This window comes from Natator depressus, chromosome 9 (genome assembly GCF_965152275.1).
Source record: "Natator depressus isolate rNatDep1 chromosome 9, rNatDep2.hap1, whole genome shotgun sequence".
Classification (NCBI taxonomy): domain Eukaryota; kingdom Metazoa; phylum Chordata; order Testudines; family Cheloniidae; genus Natator; species Natator depressus.
Window position 1 is genome coordinate 32,312,499 of NC_134242.1, and position 18,778 is coordinate 32,331,276.

General features: G+C 42.9%; 1 protein-coding gene across 1 annotated transcript in view; it reads right to left on the bottom strand.

Moving 5' to 3' along the window:
• Positions 1-15,280: 15,280 nt before the first annotated feature.
• The window catches only part of GRK7 (G protein-coupled receptor kinase 7), a 30,536-nt gene continuing 27,038 nt past the window's right edge, over positions 15,281-18,778 (bottom strand). The window contains exon 4 of the mRNA XM_074962966.1: positions 15,281-16,540. Within this exon, the coding sequence (XP_074819067.1) occupies positions 16,198-16,540 (343 nt within the window). The 3' untranslated portion in view covers positions 15,281-16,197. The remainder of the gene's footprint in view (positions 16,541-18,778) is intronic.

The window sequence follows — 18,778 nt, forward strand, 5'->3', positions numbered from 1 at the left end:
CAAAAAAACTTTTGTCTTTCAGGGTGTGTGTTCTTTTATCACCTCTGAATGACAACAGTTTTGTCGTTCACTTGTCAGTGTGGACAAAGCCTAAGAAACCTTATATTTGCTCTCTGTTTGGTCCCAACCAACCACATCATGTTTAGTTTAAACTTGCAGTCACTGGGACCACTCATGCATTTAAAATTAAGCAGGTGTTTAGTGCTTTGCTGGATCAGGGCTGTGACGGGTTTGGTCACAGACACCCCCTTGGGTCTGTCACCTGATGTGTTGAGACTATTTTCTCTGCCAGTTTGGGCCTTCAGAACCCTGTCTTGTTGAGCCAGATACGCTAATCTACTGCAACACAGACCCAGGGTCTGACCCACACCCCCAAAGCTGAAGACTTAACTGAAAATGGCTTAGCAAGTGCTCCTGTCTCTAGCACCCAGACACCCAGCTCCCAATGGGATCCAAACCCCAAATGAATCCTTTTTACTCTGTATAAAGCTTATACAGGGTAAACTCATAAATTGTCCGCTCTCTATAACACTGATAGAGAGATATGCACAGCTGTTTGCACCCCCAGGTATTAATTACTTACTCTGGGTTAATTAATAAGCAAAAGTGATTTTATTAAGTATAAAAAGTAGGATTTAAGTGGTTCCAAGTAATAACAGACAGAACAAAGTAAGTTACCAAGCAAAATAAAACAACACACACAAGTCTAAGCCTAATACATTAAGAAACTGATTAGAGATAAAATCTCACCATCAGAGATGTTCCAATAAGCTTCTTTCACAGACTGGACTCCTTCCTAGTCTGGGCCCAATCCTTTCCCCGGTACAGTCCTTGTTAGCTCCAGCTCAGGTGGTAACTAGGGGATTTCTCATGACTGGAACCTCCTTTGTTCTATTTCTCCCCCTTATATAGCTTTGGCACAAGGCGGGAATCTTTTGTCTCTCTGGGTCCCCACCCCTCCTTCTAAATGGAAAAGCACCAGGTTTAAGATGGATTCCAGTACCAGGTGACATGGTCACATGTCCTGTGAGACCCCAAGCCTTCATTCTTCCTGGTCTGACTCACAGGAAGACTTGCAAGTAAACAGAGCCATTTACAACCAATTGTCCTAGTAGATGGGAGCCATCAAGATTCCAAACCACTATTAATGGCCCACACTTTGCATAATTACAATAGGACCTCAGAGTTATATTTCATATTTCTAGTTTGAAATACAAGAATAATACATTTATACAAATAGGATGACCAGACTCAGTAGATTTGTAATCTTTGTAATGATACCTTACAAGAGACCTTTTGCATGAAGCATATTCCAGTTACATTATATTCCCACTCATTCGCATATTTTCATAAAATCATGTGGAGTGCAACATCACAAGGGCCTTTCTCTCTTTGCTGCTTTAGTTTGAAATAAACATATTCTTGACTGAAAAATACATGATTTTGCCTTTGGAAAGCAAAAGATTTACACAGAAGTGCTATAGAGTGGGTCTTTAATGTACACACTAAGAAAACAAGTCCACAGTATTTAAAGTTTCATCAGAAAGACAAATACATAAAGTTCATTGTACTAAATTTATTTTCCTTACCAGGATGAAGGGCTGTATTAGCCCCTCTAAGTTTTGATGTGATGGTTTCAGGGAATTTAGATGTTATTCAAAGGCCATGTCTACACTACCACTTATGCTGGCAAACTTATGTTACTCAAGGGTGTGAAAAAAACCACTTATGTTAGTTCTGCATTGCCTTATTTAACTGAGGACTAGTAGCAACATTCATTATAATCTGATATACAGAAAAACATAAGAGAAAAGCCTCTAAATGGTTTTCCTAGTTTGCTTTAGATTAGGGATTATTTGCAAGCTTCTTTTATTTTTTTCCTTAATCAAGCTCAATAACATTTCCTCTCTACTATTGTTAGCTTTTTCATTGTTCATTTAAAATAATAGTCTTTATAAGAGGATTGCTATTTTTTCCCTTACAGGAAGATCAATGGAGAAGAAGACAATTAATGGCCATTCATACAACACAATTAATGCATTTGTTGCCTTTCCCAACCGTAATAGACATTTAAAGCCTCATAAATCCTGTTTTAAAATTATTTAAGAGTCATAGAATTAGGACTATGACTTGTCAGATTGTCCCAGGATAGGAGTTGTCAAGGTTCCTTCCCCACTCTGAACTCCAGGGTACAGATGTAGGGACCTGCATGAAAGACCCCCTACTCTTATTCTTACCATCTTAGGTTAAAAACTTCCCCAAGGTACAAACTTTGCCTTGTCCTTGAACAGTATGCTGCCATCACCAAGCATTTTAAACAAAGAACAGGGAAAGAGACCACTTGGAGACGTCTTCAGAAAAAGTACTAATTTCAAAGCAAATGGCCATTGTGTATGACGACCCCAAGTTGGAGAGAGTCAAAATGCATTCCTCACTCACCTCATCAAAGGAAAAGCCCATGTAGGTAGCAACACTGTCAGCTTGTGTTCTATCAGAAGCACTAAATATGGATTCAAGGAAAAATCCTTCATCTTTGGACTGTTTGGACTCTTACAGGGAAGTGTACTAGATGCAAAGCAGAGATCCCCAGAGACAATCTGGGGACCCTGAGAGACTTTTGGGAAACTGATGGTTTATTACATCACTGTCACCATTTGGGATTACAAACTGTGACTCACCTGTTAATAATTCTTATTTCCTTTTCTTAGCTAATAAACCTGTAGTTAATTTATTATAGAATTGGCTGCCAGGCTTGTCTTTGGAGTAAGATCTGGAGTACTGATTGTTCTGGGATAAGTGACCAGTCTCTTGCCACTGGGTCCAACCTAATGTGGTGTGATTTTTGGTTTAAGTGACCATTACCACAAAATTCAGTTTGTCCGGGTAGCAAGATAGGCTAGAGAGTCTAAGTCTTAAATGTCTTTGACTTCATGGTAAGACTGGTATAGTGATCCAGGAGTTCATATTTGTTATTGGCTTGGTGAAATCTAATTATAGAACACACCACCAGTTTGGGGTATCTGCCCTTATTTTTTGACAGTCTGCCCTGAGGTAGAGACTCATAGTTGTGAGCCACTCCAGACAGTGTGACACTCACCAGTATTGGTGTGATGTTTACCACATGAGAAGGAGCTGTTTTGTGACAAGAAAGCTCTTTGATGACAGTAAGATGAACCCTTAGGGAGTCAAGGTGTTTAGTTTTCATTGTGACCATTGGAATATTAAAGTTTCCTTCTTTCCATTGTTTTAAAATTTGATCCACAGTTCTCTCATACACAAAGTTCTGGGCAGATTACCTATTTCTCTGTTTCACACCCTGTCCCACAGCTGGTGTAGCATAAGAGTCTTGAGTAAGGTAAAGGATAAAGTTACACACTGAATGTTGGGTCCTTCAGTCAGAGGGCCCCCTAAATAAGTTTGAATCTTCCCAGACAGTGTTCTTTTATCCAGCATCTTTCAATAATCATGTTCTTAATCACATCAAACAATAGAGTAACCATTCTGATGTAGTTCTGTTAAGGAACGATGAGAGAACAAAAGATGTTGAGGTTTACATAGGACCCAGAAAAAGCGAGCGTTATTGATTGGAGAAGTTCAAGGACACTTTCCCATCACTTGATCTGACAGAGAAAGATTCTAGATTAGGCTTGTCTCTGCCTCAGACAACAGCATGTTTTGTGGCTTGAAGTACAACTGAGAATCAATAGCACTTTACAGATAATTCTGAGCAGCATGTATCTTCTTGCCCTGCCAGTTGCTCCACCACACGGTCAATGCGTGAAAAGCAAAGATTGGGATGGCAGTCCACTGCTTGTGCTGCCTGAATATTTGGATGGATAATTCATAGATCTGTTTCTTCCCATAGAAAAATACCTTCAAAAGATGAACTTGAGGGCTTAAATTCATAACTTTGTTAGACCCTAAAAATCTTGGTCTTGATAAGGACACTGGGTTTATGGCTTATTACAAAAATCAGTAACTTACTAACCCCTCTTTTTAGTCCTATGACTGCAAAGGTATCAACAGGCCACTTCGCTTTGAATGATCTTCTACAAGATGTGTTAAATATTTATGGTAAAACAATCTGTTCCACCTTGTGACACTCGGAGTCCCTTTACCAGACCTGAAGAAGAGCCCTGTGTAGCTTGAAAGCTTGTCTCTCTTGTCAGAAGAAACTGGTCCAATAAAAGGTATTCCCTCACCCCTCTTGTCTTTCTAATATCCTGGGACAAAGAGAGAAACAACTCTTCCCACAGTGATTCATTGCATGTTTTCACACTTGTCTCATACACATTTCTTGAATTATTAGGATGGAAGTATAGAGCCTATGCTGGTGCTCTGGTCATACACAAACACCATCTTTGAGCTCACTGTCTTGCCAAGTGACCCATTTCTGTGTAACCTCAATGGAGAATTTTCCCCTCTTGTTTATTGATGTTACTCTGTGAAAAAGGCAGCAAAATTCTCTTTGGCTTAGAGATTTAAGTTTGTATAGCAGGCATCTCTCTCCAGTGTATCACAAAGAAACAGATTATTTTTGCTGACTGGACATTATGCCTCTTCATGGTGATCCTAGTGTTATTGCTGCTGCTATTATTGATAATAATGAGTCTGCTCATGCTTGTCAACCTCAATTGCTTTCCTCAGCTGATGATGACAAGAACACTAAATGTGATTTTAAGTTTTTAAGACCTTATTTTTGCTTCACACAGCATGAAATAAAGTCCTGTTCCTTACCCTGCCTCCCCAACTCCCTCTCCTATAGCACAGCTCTCCATGCAACTAAGGTCATGTCTACACTTAAAGCACTGCAGTGGCACAGCTGTACAGCTACAGCTGCGCCACTGCAGCGTGTATGGTGAAGATCTTTATGCCGATGGGAGAGAGCTCTCCCGTCAGCATAAAAAACAAAGCAAAACACCACTCCCCCAAGTGGCATAAGCTATGCTGGCGGGAGAAGCTGTCCCGCCAACATAATGCAGTGCATACTAGCAGGGCCAGATTAACCTTTTGTGGGCCCAGTGCGAAACGTATTTGTGGGCCCCCACGGGGGCAACGGAGCATGGTGGGGGGGAGGCCAGCCTCAGGAGTGAGGGGCTGGCCAGGGGCATGGCATGGCAGGGGCGGCCCCGCTCTGCCCAGCCCAGTGCGAGGGCACTATTTACAAACTGGCAGTTGCCAGATGCACAGTGGCCCGCCTGGCCCTGTGCTGCCAGCATGCCCCTTCCCTTTGCAGGGCAGGCCATGCCGCGCCACACTACCACCACCCCGACCAACACTGGAACACCCCCCCCCCACCCCGTGATTCCCTATGGCCAGAGCCCCTTCAGACCCACTATGCCCAGCGCACCCCCCAGACTCTGCCACAAATGCACAGCACCCTGCACACCACCAGTGCCCCCTGCCCACAGTCCCACCACAACTGCCCAGAACCCCACACAGAACACTCACTCCCTAGTGCCCCAACACACAGATCTTCCCTGTTCTCTCGCAGCCCAGCACCCCCTCAGGTCCCCCAGAGACCCACTCCCCCATGCTCTGGCTCTGGGCCGCACTCATCGGCTCTACTGGGAGGCGACTGTGTCTGCTGGGCTGAGCTGTCAGTGCAGCCAGGGCTGGTCCCAGGGCGGAGAATCACTCTGGCCCCCGGGGAGTGGCACAATCAGCCAGGCCAGGGCCTGCCCCAGCCAGCGTCCCTCAGGACCCACTTGCCTGGAGGGGCCCAGCCAAGCCCCACACACTGCCCCCCATCAACTGCTCAGCTCCATGGAGACAGGTGGGGCCGCACCAGTGGTGGGAAGCAGAGACTGCCCGGAGCTGGAGGTGCACTGGGGTCTGGCCAGGGGGCAGAGAGAGAATCATAGAAGATTAGAGTTGGAAGAGACCTCAGGAGGTCATCTAGTCCAACCCCCTGCTCAAAGCAGGACCAACCCCAACTAAATTATCCCAGCCAGGGCTTTGTCAAGCTGGGCTGTAAAAACCTGTATGGATGGAGATTCCACCGCCTCCCTAGGTAACGCATTCCAGTGCTTCACCACCCTCCTAGTGAAATAATTTTTCCTAATATCCAACCTAGACCTCCCCCACTGCAACTTGAGACCCTTGCTCCTTGTTCTGTCATCTGCCATCACTAAGAACAGCCTAGCTCCATCCTTTTTGGAACTCCCTTTCAGATAGTTGAAGGCTGTTATCAATTCCCCACTCACTCTTCTCTTCTGCAGACTAAATAAGCCCAGTTCCCTCTGCCTCTCCTCGTAATTCATGTGCCCCAGCCCTGTAATCATTTTTGTTGCCCTCCGCTGGAATCTCTCCAATTTGTCCACATCCCTTCTGTAAGTGGGGGGACCAAAACTGGATGCAATACTCCAGGTGTGACCTCATCAGTGCCGAATAGAGGAGAATAATCACTTCCCTTGATCTGCTGGCAATGCTCCTCTAATGCAGCCCAATATGCCATTAGTCTTCTTGACAACAAGGGCACACTGTTGACTCATATCCAGCTTCTCATCCACTGTAATCTCCAGGTCCTTTTCTGCAGAACTGCTGCTTAGCCAGTCGGTTCCCAGCCTGTAGCAGTACACAGGATTCTTACATCCTAAGTGCAGGACTCTGCACTTGTCCTTGTTGAGCCTCATCAGATTTCTTTTGGCCCAATCCTCCAATATGTCAGGTCACTCTGGATCCTATCCCTAGCCTCCAGCATATCTACCTCTTCCCCCAGCTTAGTGTTCGCAAACTTGCTGAGGGTACAATCCATCCCATCATCCAGATCATTAATGAAGATGTTGAACAAAACTGACCACAGGTCTTAAGTTCCCTGTAAGTTGCGGGGCCATGCAGCAGCCTATTTAGCTCCATGCAGGTGCTCAGGGAATCCGCCCAAGGACCTGCTGTGGCCAGAGACCAGCCGGGGGAGGGGCACCCGTCCCTCAGCCCCAACCTAGCCAGGCCTGGGTGCCTGGCCCTGCCAGGGTGGCCCGGCCCAGTCCCAGCTGTGGCCTGGACCCAGGACCAGCCTGGACCAGGACCCAGGCATGGCTCAGGGTTGCACAGACCCAGCAGTGGCCCGGCCTGGCCCAGACCCAAGCACGGACAGAGTGGCCGGGCCCAGCCCAGCCCCAGCAGCGGCCGGGGTGGCACCAACCCAGGTGCGGCCAGAGTGACCTGGCCCGGCATGGACCCATACTGAAGCAGTATGGCTCAGCCCAGCTCTAGCTGCGGCCCAACCCTGGAGCTGCTGCAGAGGGGAGAGGCACCTCTCCCTCACAGCCCAGGTGTTGCTGTGGGAAGAGAGAGCTGGGGGGAGTCCTCTCTCCTTGCCGTAGCCCCGGAGCCCCCTCCTACACCCCAAACACCCTCATCCCCAGCCCTACCCCAGAGCCTGCCCTCCCAGCCGGAGCCCTCACACCCCTGCATCCCAACTCTCATGTATCAGCTCCATATTAGTGCACATAACAAAGTTAATTCCACACATAGGTGGGAAAAATTAGCGGGAACACTGCCCAGGACTGACCCCTGGGGCACGCCGCTTGATACCAGCTGCCAACCAGACATCGAGCTGTTGATCACTACCTGTTGAGCCCGACGATCTAGCCAGCTTTCTATCCACCTTATAGTCCATTCATCCAATCTGTACTTCTTTAACTTGCTGGCAAGAAGCCAGCGGGTGGGACGATGGGTGGAGAGGAGCCCTTGGCCGGCTGGTGTGCAGGCCAAGAAGAGCAAGTGGTGGTGGGGCGGGGAGCGGGGGGAGGGGCGGGGGCTGGAGGGGTCTCAGGGCACAGTACAAGCAGAGCAGGCCCAGGCCCCTTCTGAGCATGGGCCCAGCTCCATGGAGCCACTGGTGCCATTGTAAACCTGGCACTGCACACTAGCGCTTATGTTGGTGTAACTTATGTCACTCGGGGGTGGAATACTCACACCCTTGGGTGACACAAGTTTTGCCAACAACGTAGGCGGTAGTGTAGACAGCCTAACTCAGCATTTCCTGCAGTGGGCATTAGACAGCCCTGAGGAATCTCTAGTCTTCTGCCAGCTTCCAGTTAGGAAAGGGGAACAGGAGGAGAGAGATAGCATCAGCTGCTCGCTATCTTCAACCCTCATTGGCCAGCACAGTCCCTCCCCATTGTTAGGAGCCAGCACAGTACTTCTTATTGTGGGCTATAGACAGCCCCCAAGAAGTTCCAGTCCTCAGTCAGCTCCACACCAGGAAAGTGCACGATCAGGAGTTCCTTAGTGATTGCACCATCTGATATTGTTAGTGCTACTTTCTCATTTGTTCTGCTTTGCTCTCTCTCTCTCTCCCCCCGCTTTGAATCAAGAAATGTCTCCATTACCATTAATGATTAACACTCCTGCCAATTTCTTTTAATGGTCTGAGCTCACCATGACAGCTACATTTGTTCGCCTGCTTTTTGTCTCCATCATTTCCATCCTCTTCTCTCCTTTCCCCTTCCACTCCTTCTATCATCCTAGTCTTTAAAAATACCCACCCTTCACTTCTTTTGCCTCAACTGCATCAGTTTTGCACTGGTGTAGTTCCAGTGATTTCACTGAGTTACTCCTAATTAGCATAATTGTGAAATCAGAATCAGGCCCAAAGTCTTCAAAAGTAATCTTTGCAGTGATGGCCTCTGCACTGCCCCCGACTGAGGAATCCAGCATACTGGAACAATTTACCCCATATAGTTAAGTAAATGTTATGTCTTCATAGTATAACATGAAATAAAGAATTAAGACTATTACTGTAGTTAAAGCAGTTTAATTCTGGTTTAAAGGGCTTTTCCGTTGTCTTTAAAATATCTAGGCTTACCAGAAGCATAGTTTATGCTCTCATGTGAGCATGTCTGCTGGTGGGAAAGCGGGCAGGAAGGAAGGCATAAAGTAAATCTACTGTTACATATGGTGAATCTTTCACCTTAGTGACTCAATCAGGTGACATGTCTAGCATATCTTATGTCAAGTTTGCATGCAGTCTTGCAAAGCAAATACAGTATAACTGAACAGCTCCTTTCAACAGCTGTTTTTTAAAACTATTACGCTACTATTGTTAGCTGGGCTACAAGTTATGACAAGTGAAAAAGCCAGAATCATCCCTTTGGCATTCATTGTAACAACATTCCATCATAAGGAATTCTCATGCTACAGGATGTGAATGTAATAAAATATGTGACTCAGCATTGTGACATCTTTTCACTCTGTAAAGTGCAACTGCTGTAGTAGTGACTTGATCAGGCCATATAGGCCAAAATATAGGTTTGATAAGGAAAAATGTCTGTTAAAATTAACAGGAATAGAATTGTTTTTAAAATAATAATGAAAACCTTCATTTATCTAAACTGTTTTGACCAAAGACTGTAGGACCATGCTGTTGTATGTGAAACACAGTAACAGAGACTGGTAGTTGCAAAGTTTTGAGAGAACACAGGGCAACAGCTTCCTAAATGTGGCAAAATAAATGATGGACTAGATTATCCTCACTGTCATGCAATAGGGAAGAGATGAAATAATCACTGCCTAGTTTAAGGAAGGTAGAGGGAACAAACCCCCATCCCCAATTTCCATAGTGCACAGGGACCCAAAATTTTTAATCTGGGCTGATGACTTATTCACCAAATGGAAGACCTGATTTTGCACAGCCATACATTTTGTACAGGTGTACAAACTACACAAAATGTAAAATGCTACTGAGAAAATGCTAATATTTTCACACTCATTTTGCACAGCTTTAAATAATTAAACACAGCGCAAGGCAGTTGAAAAACAAGCCAAATTTTCCTGAGCACCTTTCAACTTCTCATTTTATTTTTTTTAAATGAGAGATGATTAGATCTAGATTTTTAAAGTTCTTTTCAATAATGTAAAACAATTAATAACCAAAGTCATGTTTAAAAGAAGATACATTCACCTAATGCCTTTTTAATTTTTAACATGCCTATGAAGTGAGCACCTTAAAACCATCAGAGTGCAGCATTTCAAATGATGCCTATCAATTGAAGTGATCATAGGGGGTCTTTAGCCATAATATTTCAGTTATGGGCCAGTTAACTTTTCTAGTACAAAAATGGGGCAAAAATTTCCCCATATCTAAAATTTCCGAATTTGGTGAAGCAGCACTAGTTTTGTCTTAAAAATGTGGGATACAAGTTGCCTATCTACCAATGAAGCTTTTTTCAACATGGGGGGAGGGGAGTGATTTTTGTACCTTTTTTAGAAAAAAAAAGTCTTTAGATATCTTAAATTTACTATGTGTACATTAACAAACGACTACTGTGCACAATCACAAATTAGTTTTTACAACCGTTTATTGTATCAGTGGACTCCAGCCATTGAAACATTTTGCTATTAAATTGTTATGATAGCAGATAAAGATACAACAGACTTTCCTAGCTTCAGAGGATCAGTGGTAATCTTTAAAATGAATGACAAGAGTTCAGTTATTCACCTCACTTTTACCTCTGGATATGAAAAATCAGATCTATTTGGATATTTAAACAGTAAAAGTACATTATTTTGAAGATCACTATTAAAAATTTAGTATTCTTAAAATAGTAGTGTTCAGATGAGAAATAATTTATTATAGCTGTACTGCACAACACCCTCCTTCAGCCATAATTAGACATCCAAGGGAAATCTCATCCCACTCCCATTTTACTTACTGTTTCTTGCTCCTGTGCTGAAATTTGTTTGTGAAGGTGGGGGAAGATGATCCTGAGAAGAGTTAGATTCACTAGGGAACTTTTGATTTTGTACAAAACTGACTAGTCTGACAAAAATATGTTCTTGATATGGAGTAAGGAAATTCCATAGGCATATAGAATAGCAAGTTGAACTGCTTCCCTGAAGCCAGATTCTGATTGGTCAGTTGGGCCTTTGTACTAATGCAACATTCCTTATGGTGCACAGCTGAGACTTCATCACCACAAATAAATAATCCCTATAAATATTGACTTCATTATAGGCATCAGGTATAAAAGCAGCCTCTCCCTTTCCTCTCCCCACAATTGTAGCTGCCTTTCTTAAATGTAAATTTAGAAGATAATCTTACTTAAAAGGTTGGTTTGGGAGCTCTCACCAGCTCCCAACTCAGCTTGGTGCAGTTAAAGCTGCCCTGCCACTGTCTAGCACCTCTGAGAGTAGCAGTCACGCTGCAAAAGGGAGCATTATTTCTCTTCTCAGGAAACACATGGAAGAATCCTGGAAGAGAAATCACTGCGGTGTGCCCAAGACAGTTAGTAGCCCTTCACAGGTAGTGTTTATTGCATTTGGGCTCTTAATTCAGTCTTTTAAATGAAATTAACACTTTAATATACAAAAAGAAAAGGAGGACTTGTGGCACCTTAGAGACTAACAAATTTATTTGCGCATAAGCTTTCGTGAGCTACAGCTCACTTCATCGGATGCATCCGATGAAGTGAGCTGTAGCTCACAAAAGCTTATGCTCAAATAAATTAGTTAGACTCTAAGGTGCCACAAGTACTACTTTAATATAGTTTATAGTTGCCTACAAAAGAGGCAGGGAAGAGAGGTCACTGAGCTGTCAGGGACAAAAGGGGAAGGAGAGGTAGTTTCAAATTATACACTTTTCCTTTGCCCCACTAGCTTATATATCACTTGGACAGCAGGTCATTCTTCTCTGAATACTTCAAATCCTACTTTCTATTACAAAAACTGAATTGGGGAACTGGTCAATGTGATTCCTAAATTATGCCCTGATTGGGCAGATTAGGCCGGTGATTAACTTTATCTATGTGAGTAGTGTCATTGGCTTCAACATGTACTGGTTATCACATACATAAGTCTTTGCAGTATTGGGGCCTTGCTTTTTATAATACAAAGCAAGATGTTAAAAATGGCCTTTAAGCCACCACCAAACTGTTGTTGAAAGTACATCAAGGTTAATGGCAAGGGCAGGAGAAGGGACCGAAATATTTCTCTAAATCATTTAAATAAATACATTTTACAAAGTGTATATTAAAAATAATAAACAAAATGCATTTTCAAGCTTATTTCTGTTTCTTTTCTTTCTCTTCTCTTCATCATGGAAACACCTGCTGTCCAAATCCCTGCATTAACAGATTTTAGAAATTGAATTGTAAAACTACTCTTCTGTGCTCTCAGCAAAATGCCATGCCAGGATGTGCATCAGTAGATTATTGATGCATTCCTTTGAGTGGCTTACAAAGCCCATTTAAGGCATGCACTGATGGCCCACTAATGCACAGCCTTTAGGGATTTACTGGCATAATAGATCTTTTTAGAACCACAATCATATAATATTGTGGGCCTGTGATGAGAGAAACTTTGTCCCAAACTCTACCATTTAGGTATTGCAATAGATTTTGCTATGCCAGGTGTTGAAGGGCTGTGTTTTGCAAAGTAATCTTAGGTGAAGTGTGCTTTTACCTTAGGGGTTAAATTCTGGTTCTATGCATACATCAGTTCCCTCCTAATGGGAACATGTTTATACTACAAAAGTAGCATTATGTGAGCCCATATTCTGGCTGCTTTCCACCCCCATTCTCAGTCCTTGCTGTGTATTACCCTGCCAGGAGCAGGATTAATCTACACCAGGAGTAATCTGGGGTTATGAAGCTGAGTCAGACTGTGCATGTGCCAGAGCACTTACAACCTACTCTGCAATGCCTCTCAGCGGCTCTAGCTACAGAGGACCTCTGAAATGCAATTTCTGTGGATCTGTCCACAAGTTTCTGCCACTCATTTCCCCTCCTAACTACATAGGGTTTTGGTGTGCACATACAATAACACTTTGCAATTCTTTAGCAACTTCCATCTGAGGCTCTCAAAGTGCTTTACAAAGATTATGATTTTAGCCTCACAACACTCCTGTAAAGTAGGGTATTTTACAGAGGTGGAAACTGAGGCAGAGAGAAATAAAAACACTGGAAGTCAGGGACAGAGCCAGGAATCCCTTCTCTCCTCATCCTGTTTTAGAATCACAAGTTCCTCCTTCATCTCCAAGTCTATCCATTTTTCAATACCTTTTTAAGACCATCCTAGCTGCCATATGAGCAGCCCAAGTCCAAATCTGGCCGATAGCAAAGTTACAATAATTTGATAGGATGGCCAGCGTACTCCTTCACCCCTACAGTGAGGTGGTAGTTGTTTATTGTTTTGTTTTGATTCTCTTCAAGAGATGCCCTAATAGCATTCATGAACAGAATTATCCAACAGATATTGTATAACATCTTTCATATTAACTTGCAGAATAAGAAAGAAAAGAATTGGAGAAGTATTTTTAAAAGAAGAAAAAGAAACCACTCCTTTTATATTTAATCACCTCTGTACAAAAGTTAGGAACCATATTAGCAAATTTATTTGTTTACCTGTGATGTTAGATCATTTTTTTTTAATATCTGAAACTTACGGTTTGACAGCTACATTATTTGGCATGAGCAAAGCTATTCTGTTAATAGTTTATTAATGTTATTGAAACCCAAATAGTGTACATTATAGGTGGTTATAGACGCAGTGTATCTTTACCAATTCCTTTGTGTATCAGATGTAGAGGTCTAATCCTGTAGTTTCTACAGCGGCAAACCTTTGAGTTCAGTAGAAGATTTGCCTGTGTAAGGAATGCAGGACTGGGTGCTAATGGTCCAGTGCTCTAAGGAGCTGAATACCATCAGTTTCCATTGAAATCAGCAGAAGTTGGGTGGACTAAAGGGCCTAATTCTGCTAGTAGTTACTACATAGTATAGTACTTACTAACGTATGAATAGTCATTAGGACTTCTCTTGGTAGTAAACATTAAATCTGGTATAGAGTTTTTGCAGAATTGAGTCTCAAATGAATTAATTTCAGGGTGTTCAAAACTAGAAATAAACAGAAATATATAAAGTTTTGTTCAAGAACTGGTTAAACTGTACATTTAGACTATATCAACTTACATACATCATTTTTCCATATCACTTATAAAAATAGTGCAATGTATTTTATTTTTGTGGCTGATTGAATTAACATTGGTATTATATTTAGAAACTTCTCTTTTTAAAGGCCAGTTACAAGCTGGTGTGATCTATTTGTAGTTTAATTTAAACTACAGTTTAAACCAAATATAGACATGTATATCAGGAAACCTGCTAGAAAGTTGAACTTGGTAACAAAAAAAAATGAATGTACAGTACATTCACAATCAAACATCAATTTCTTCATATAAGCTGTAATATAACTACTCAAAAGCATAAGCTTACACAATATTAAGTCAATTTCTTTTCTCAAATTCACTAGTTCACTCTCAGTCTGATTAAGTTAAGATAGAGGAGAATTTGACCTATTCTTTCCGTCCTTATTCCTGCTGAACTTTTTATATTAATGAGAACTTGGACATATTACTACTGAATCATTCAGTGACTAAGGTGAACTGAGAAATCTAGATAGCCAAAAGACTCTTAAATTTGCTGTGATGCATGAAGTCCAAATTCATTGTCTAATTACTGAGAGTATTACTTCATCATTTAAAAGCCTTTATTGAAAACTTTAGAACAACCAGAAACATTTGAATTAAGAAAAGGAGGGGGGGGGGAGGGAGGGAGAGAGAGATCAAGAAAGGAAATGAGTGTATTATAATGGCAGACTCATTCATTTTCAGAACAAGTGCCTCCTCACCCTGTTATTGCTTTCATAGTTCACATACACAGAGTGATGGAGTGCTATCCTTCTATGTTTCCTGATGTAAGCAGAGCCAGGATGAACTCTACCCTGACATCTGGTGGCGAGTAGTGGTGGGTTGTGGAAAAGAACTTCAGGGGCTGATCTCATTTGCATAGGCACACCCACCCTGCCTAGATGGTCAATTTGGCTGCTGTAGGAGCCCTAGTTTCTCTGTTATTGGGGCAGGAATAAATAGTTATTATCCTGATTATGTGAATCAAGGTCAGTGGAACAGTTCTTGGCCTTTTGTTATGATGGAGGGACTCACCATCAACTAAGCAGCACTTGCTAGGCAAGGGTCATGGGTTCCAAAACCTAGTGAGGGGAGAGAGGCTGGGGGTAGGTATTAATGCCTGGTAGTATGGGCCCTCCCCCCCCCGGTGAGGGTTCAACATGCCAATTGCACTGTCTTCTCTCTCTCTCTCTCTTCCCCCCCCCCCCCGCCCTGTGGAATATCAGAGCTAGTTTTGATTCCAACAGGAGTTTAGTTACAGGCTGCTAAGCTGAAATCATTTTGGGCCAATGGTGTACCAGCACTGAGGCTCCCTTACTACAAGCTGAAATCGCTAAAGAGGTAAAATTACTAAGAGCTGAAATCACTGAGCGTTGTGTTAAGTAGTGGAGGGGGGGGCCGAAGCTATACTGCAGAGCAGTTCGCGGGCCGGCTGGTGGAGTGGAGCGGAGCAGTTTGCAAGACGGCTGGAGCAGCTCATGGGATGGTTGGTGGAGCGGAGCGGCTGCCAGAGCAGAGCGACTCGTGGGATGGCTGGTGGAGCAGAGCAGAGCTGAGCCCCATGGAGAGGTTGGGCAATTGGCTTTGGACCATGTAAGGTGCCCCTTAACCCCCCCATTTCCACCCAGGTTGAGAGGTAAAACTCTGCAGATAAACTTTTGAACTCTGGGGCTGCACTGACCAGGGACAGAGACTTTGGGGTTGTTGGACTTTTGGGACTTTGGGTGACTTTTGGGTTGCTGGACTCAAGAACCAAAGGCCCAATTTGCTTGGGGTGGGTTTTTGCTCATGGGTTGTGTTATGAATCCTGTTGGTGGTGTTTCCTCAACATAATGCCACATTGTTTCTCTCTGTTATTAAAAGGCTTTTGCTACACTCAGACTCTGTGCTTGCGAGAGGGGAAGTATTGCCTCTTAGAGGCGCCCAGCGGGGGTGGTATATAATTGTCCCAGGTCACTGGGTGGGGGCTCGAGCCGGTTTTGCATTGTGTTATTGGAATGGAACCCCTAGATACTGAACCCGGCCCTTGTTGCTGCCAACTCTGACAGGCAGAGGGGTTACACTAAAATAAACTTGATTCTTCATCTTGATAGCTTCCAACACAATAAACAGATTATCTCTGTTGCTAGAACAAAGTAGTAGAATATCCACTCAGCTTATGCTCGTCCTGTTGATGTCATATTTTAGGTTGATCGGTTCTTGTTAAACAGCTTAGCTGAGTTTTTGAAACACTGTTAGAATCTGGAAAGTTTTGTGGTGCATTTTCACCCTTTTTGTTAATGATGTGATATTTATAACAACAAACAAACTCCTGACTTGGCTTCACCTCTGTTTGCACATCCCCCAGTAGCTACTCTGTTAGGATCATTCAGTTCTTCGAACAGTCCTGTTTCGATAATTTCTTCCTGCCACGGTATAGGGACAGCACCTGTCGCAAATTTCTTGAAGAATTGCTTATCTTTGTCATCAAACTCAATCCCCCTGATTTCAGAGAAGTCAGCAATGTCTGCAACATCTTTGGCATAGACAACTGATGGATCTGGCACAAAAGGGGGGTCTATGAGGCCTGCCTCCAGCCTATGGAAGTTAATTGTTTTGAAGAAAGCATGTTTTCTTGGATCATCGTCACTGCTCCTGCAATAAAGCAAGAGATTGTCAGTCAAAATTGTGATGTGCTAGCTAGCTAATGAAGGTGAACTATATATATATACAACAGAGAGAGCCCCAAAGCCGAATTATAGCTCCACACGTGGACACTCCTAGATTTTGGGAAAGTTCAATTGCACAACTTGGGTCTATTTTAATTTTAAATGGGTTTCATTAAACCATCCCTTTGTATAGTCTTTCAAAAGCCAAGGGTTGTCAGGTGCATAATGGGATCAAGATATTTTGTACTTTTCAGCTAGGAAAGTCAGGTTTTCAGTGGAACTAAAGCTAAGGAGGGGGAAATATTAGGACTATTGTTAACAACAAAAGCCCAGATAATTTGCTTTAGTTTAGGTAGAATAAGAATTCCAGGAAACTGTAGTAGGTGGTTCAATGGGTAATGCACTCAGCTGTCAACTCTGGAAACAGTGGTTTCAGTGTGAAACTGGTGACAAGTAAAACTGATATTTGTGGTCTCATCTGAAATGTGTATTGGTCCACAGTGCGCGCACACACAAAAAATCACACAAAGCCCAATACAAAAGCCATTATTCTCATGAGTATTTCTTATTCACATAAGTAGCCCCACTTAGCTCAATGGGTCTACTCAAATGAGCAAGAGTTTGCAGGATCAGATCCAGAGATTGGTATGCTAGCAAAGGAATGCAAGCACATTTCCTAGCACCTTCACACCCAATGACCCTCTATAGCTAAAGCTATCTTAGCCCCTTACTACTATGAATATAAACATTAATAAAACTCACACAAGAATTAAAAATAAAATGAATCAAACAGTTTTTAGACTTTTTCAAAATAAGTATATCTTGGAAAGAATAACTGCAGTCCATGCAATGGGCTGAATTAAGGTTCTCTTTTCTTGAAGGAGAATCAGGAACACATGAACTATTGCAATGTGGGCCCACATTCAGATCCCAAGATGACCCCCAGAACAGGAATAATCTGAGTCTCAAGGGTACAATCAAAACATACTATGATCCTTGATGTAGGCCCTGTCCTAGAATGTGCCACTTTTGCAACTTTAGCTGTCAAGAATGTGCAAAGATAACCTTTTGAGGCCAGGTCTATATTATGAAATTAGGTTGGTATAACTATGTTGCTCAGGGGTGTGAAAAATCCACACCCATTAGTGACAGTTAAATTCACCTAACCTCTGCTGTAGACAGTGATAAGTTTTCCCATTGACATAGCTATGGCTTCTAGGGGAGGTGGATTAACTATAGTCACCTCAGAAGCCCTCCAGTTGGCATAGGTAGCATCTTCATTGAAGTGCTACAGCAGTGCAGCTGCAGCAGTGCAGGGTTTAATGTGTAGACCTGCCCTGAGTTTTGAAGAAGCTATGAACAGGGAGAAAAATTGAGTTCTTCTTTTCCTGTATATATGGATGATACAGCTTGGACTGGGCCCTACATGAGTTAAAGGAGTATGAAGAACCAAGCTTTCGTGACAATACCAGGAAAACAGATTTGTCTCTATTCCTTGGCCTCAGTAAATAGCAACGTTGTTAATGGGTTGAAGTTTTCTGATCACACTTTTTTACAAAGTCACATACTAAATAAAGACCACGCTTTCACACATTCACAGTGCACTATGGGACAATACTGAAGAACAGGATGTTCTATGGATATGATTACCTACAACAAGGTTAAAAGAAAGAGATAATGCAAATTTCTGTTAAAGCCAATCATCTTCATTAATGTGTAAAAGCACCATTACTTAGTGACCAGATGCAGATGTAACCACAGAAAGTTCTGCTCTGCCAAGGGCCTGCACCATGCACAACAACAGACCATTCAGCTTGAACAGCATCCTTAATTCCCTTTGCACTGCTTCCCATTCCCTCACTGCCCACTCCTGCTCAGAAAACTGCACTTTAGCTTCACTTCCTGGCAGCCTAATTCATGTAAGCATGTCTCCAGAGGCCACAGTCTTGTAAAAAAATGTGATCAAGGGAGCATAGCCATAGCCTGAGAAGCATCAGAGGCAGCCAGATGGGCCTCAAAGGTACACAGAGATGGTGTTACCCATCAAGAAGTGGCAAGGGAGATGTATACTACAGCGATGAGCACAGTAGGAAAACACAGATTAGATCAACAGAGCTTATGTTATTTTTACATATGGTCTTGCAAAACCTAGCTAGCTCAGTTAGTGACACATAAACACCGGTACAGCTGTGGAGCCTGAAGTCAATTGCTGACCGTCTTTATT